Raw genomic sequence first — 2,083 nt, forward strand, 5'->3', positions numbered from 1 at the left:
GGGGAACACGGGGAGAGCGACAAGTCATATTGAGGGGTCTTAGAGACGGGCGTTTGGGGAAGCAAGGAAAGGTTGCAAGTGGCAGAGTAGGGGGAAGGCAAGGGGGGGTGCAGAGGTGTAGCGCGGCGAGGGCGTGGGGGCGGCCGCTGAGTGGAGTCTCATGTGGCAGGGTGTGGTTTCTGGTCCTTGGGTCGGGCTGCTCCCCTGATCCAGCATCACAACAACACATATGCCCTCCCCCCCCCACACACACACACGCACACCAGGTTCAACAGGTCGCGAACCCACGCTCATGAGTAAACGTCCCAAGCACCTCTGATCCCCACCCAGACACACACACACACGCAGGCACATGCGCGCACTCACTCACATGCGCACGCATACACAACCACACACACAATCACACACAACCACACACATGCTCACTCACACCCCAGCCCCCACTGGCTAATCAGGTCGTGCCCAGGGCGCCCCCTCACCCTGTGGACCTCGCTGAACCCGCCCTTCCCCAGCAGCCCCATCAGCACGTAGCGCCCGTGCAGCAGCGGCTGGTGCCCGCAGAACCGGCTGCCCTCCTCCTCGCGCACGCGCTTCAGAAGCCTGCGGCGCGGCGGTGCGCGACGCGGCGGCGTTGTCGCGCACGCCTCATGCCCGCGGTCCGGGGTGCCACTCGGACGCTCTTGTGCCGCGGGCCTCATATCTCCCAGGGGCAGCCCCAAGCGGGGCAGGGGGCGGCCCGGGCCATCAGCTCCGTGCGCCAGACGATGCCATGCACATCATGCCCCTTCTCTTCTCAACCCTCCCACATAGCACCCCCCCCCTTACCGTATGTGTCTTGTGCGGTCCAGGGCCAGCCGCTCCTCCTCCCGTGACAGCGCCTCCTCCTCACGCTTCAGCACTGACAGGCGCACCTGCGCGGCACGCGGCAACATTGACAGCAGCAAAGCAAACGGACAGCAAGGATCGGTTGCCGTTACGGCGACCCTGGGCGTTTTCGCGTTGTCAAGCCTTTGGCTGTGCGCAAGCCCAAGCACACGAGGCAGCCCCTGCCGCGCGCGCGCATGTCCCAACTGCTGCCGGCAAGGTTGCAAACCCGGTTTCACATCACGGGCCCATACACCAGGCATGCTATGGCTTTTGCCCGTGTGGTCCGCAAACACGCGAAAGCGCTGGACAGACGCATCGCCAACTGACCTTGAGGATCTCGTCCTTGGTGACGTACTCTGCTGACGTCAGATACACATCACCGCTACTGCTGGGGCCGCAGGCGCCGCCGCTACTTGGGTCCTGGCTGTCTGGTGCCGCCGCCGCCGCCGCCGCTGCCGCCGCTGCCGCCCTTGGGGGCGGGGGCAGCCGCCGCTTCAGCGCCTGCGACGGTTTGCAAGAAAGCGCCCTTGGGAACAGCCCACGCCCCCTTTAAACACCCTTGCACAACGGCGTTTCGCAAGGCCGTGGCGACGCTGCAAACATCGTGTGGCCAAACCAGGGACACCAACACCCGAGCGCGCCCCACCTTCCGCGCCGCCTCGATCTCCTCTTTTTGCCGCTGCAGCGCCGCCCCGCGCCGCACCAGCTCAAGGAACGCGGGCCCGTCCTCCCAGACCTGCGCACAGCCATTTGTGCGGTCGTTGCTGCGCGGGACAGATGGCCTGGCGCTTTGCACCAACCGCCCCCTAAAGTCCGCAGGCTGCACTGACTGTGAAGATCATGGGTTACGCCTGCCTTAAGGCAGCGCCCACAGCCCGCTTCGGCGCGACGGGCAAACGTCGTGGCTGCTCACCTCTGCGAACCCCATGGGCCCGCTCCGTGCCACGCTCAGCGTCCCCAGCCGCGCGGCACTGGCGGCCAGCTGCAGCCGCGCGAGCGCGCCTTCCTTGGCCGCGAGGCCGCGCGCCAAGGAGGCGAGCGCCGCGCGGGCGGCCGCGTCGCGCTCGGACGCCTCGGTCCTGTAATGGTTCAATCGTGTGTGTGTGTGTGTGTGTGTGTGTCAAGGTGGGGTTGGGGGTCGGCTGCAGGCGGCCAGCTGCTTGTTGGTGAGACGGGATAGGTGATGAGCGCCCAGCTTTGCATGCGACAGGCCTCG

At 66.3% G+C, this 2,083-nt stretch overlaps 1 protein-coding gene across 1 annotated transcript in view; it reads right to left on the reverse strand.

Moving 5' to 3' along the window:
• Nucleotides 1–422: 422 nt before the first annotated feature.
• MNEG_2552 (non-specific serine/threonine protein kinase) overlaps nucleotides 423–2,083 on the reverse strand; it is a gene marked incomplete at both ends in the record, with an annotated part of 3,576 nt that continues 1,915 nt past the window's right edge. The window contains 5 exons of the mRNA XM_014048966.1: nucleotides 423–600; nucleotides 826–911; nucleotides 1,195–1,368; nucleotides 1,514–1,603; nucleotides 1,781–1,946. Coding sequence (XP_013904420.1) covers nucleotides 423–600; nucleotides 826–911; nucleotides 1,195–1,368; nucleotides 1,514–1,603; nucleotides 1,781–1,946 — 694 coding nt within the window. The remainder of the gene's footprint in view (nucleotides 601–825; nucleotides 912–1,194; nucleotides 1,369–1,513; nucleotides 1,604–1,780; nucleotides 1,947–2,083) is intronic.

Source organism: Monoraphidium neglectum (genome assembly GCF_000611645.1).
Source record: "Monoraphidium neglectum strain SAG 48.87 unplaced genomic scaffold scaffold00292, whole genome shotgun sequence".
In the NCBI taxonomy this organism is placed as follows: domain Eukaryota; kingdom Viridiplantae; phylum Chlorophyta; class Chlorophyceae; order Sphaeropleales; family Selenastraceae; genus Monoraphidium; species Monoraphidium neglectum.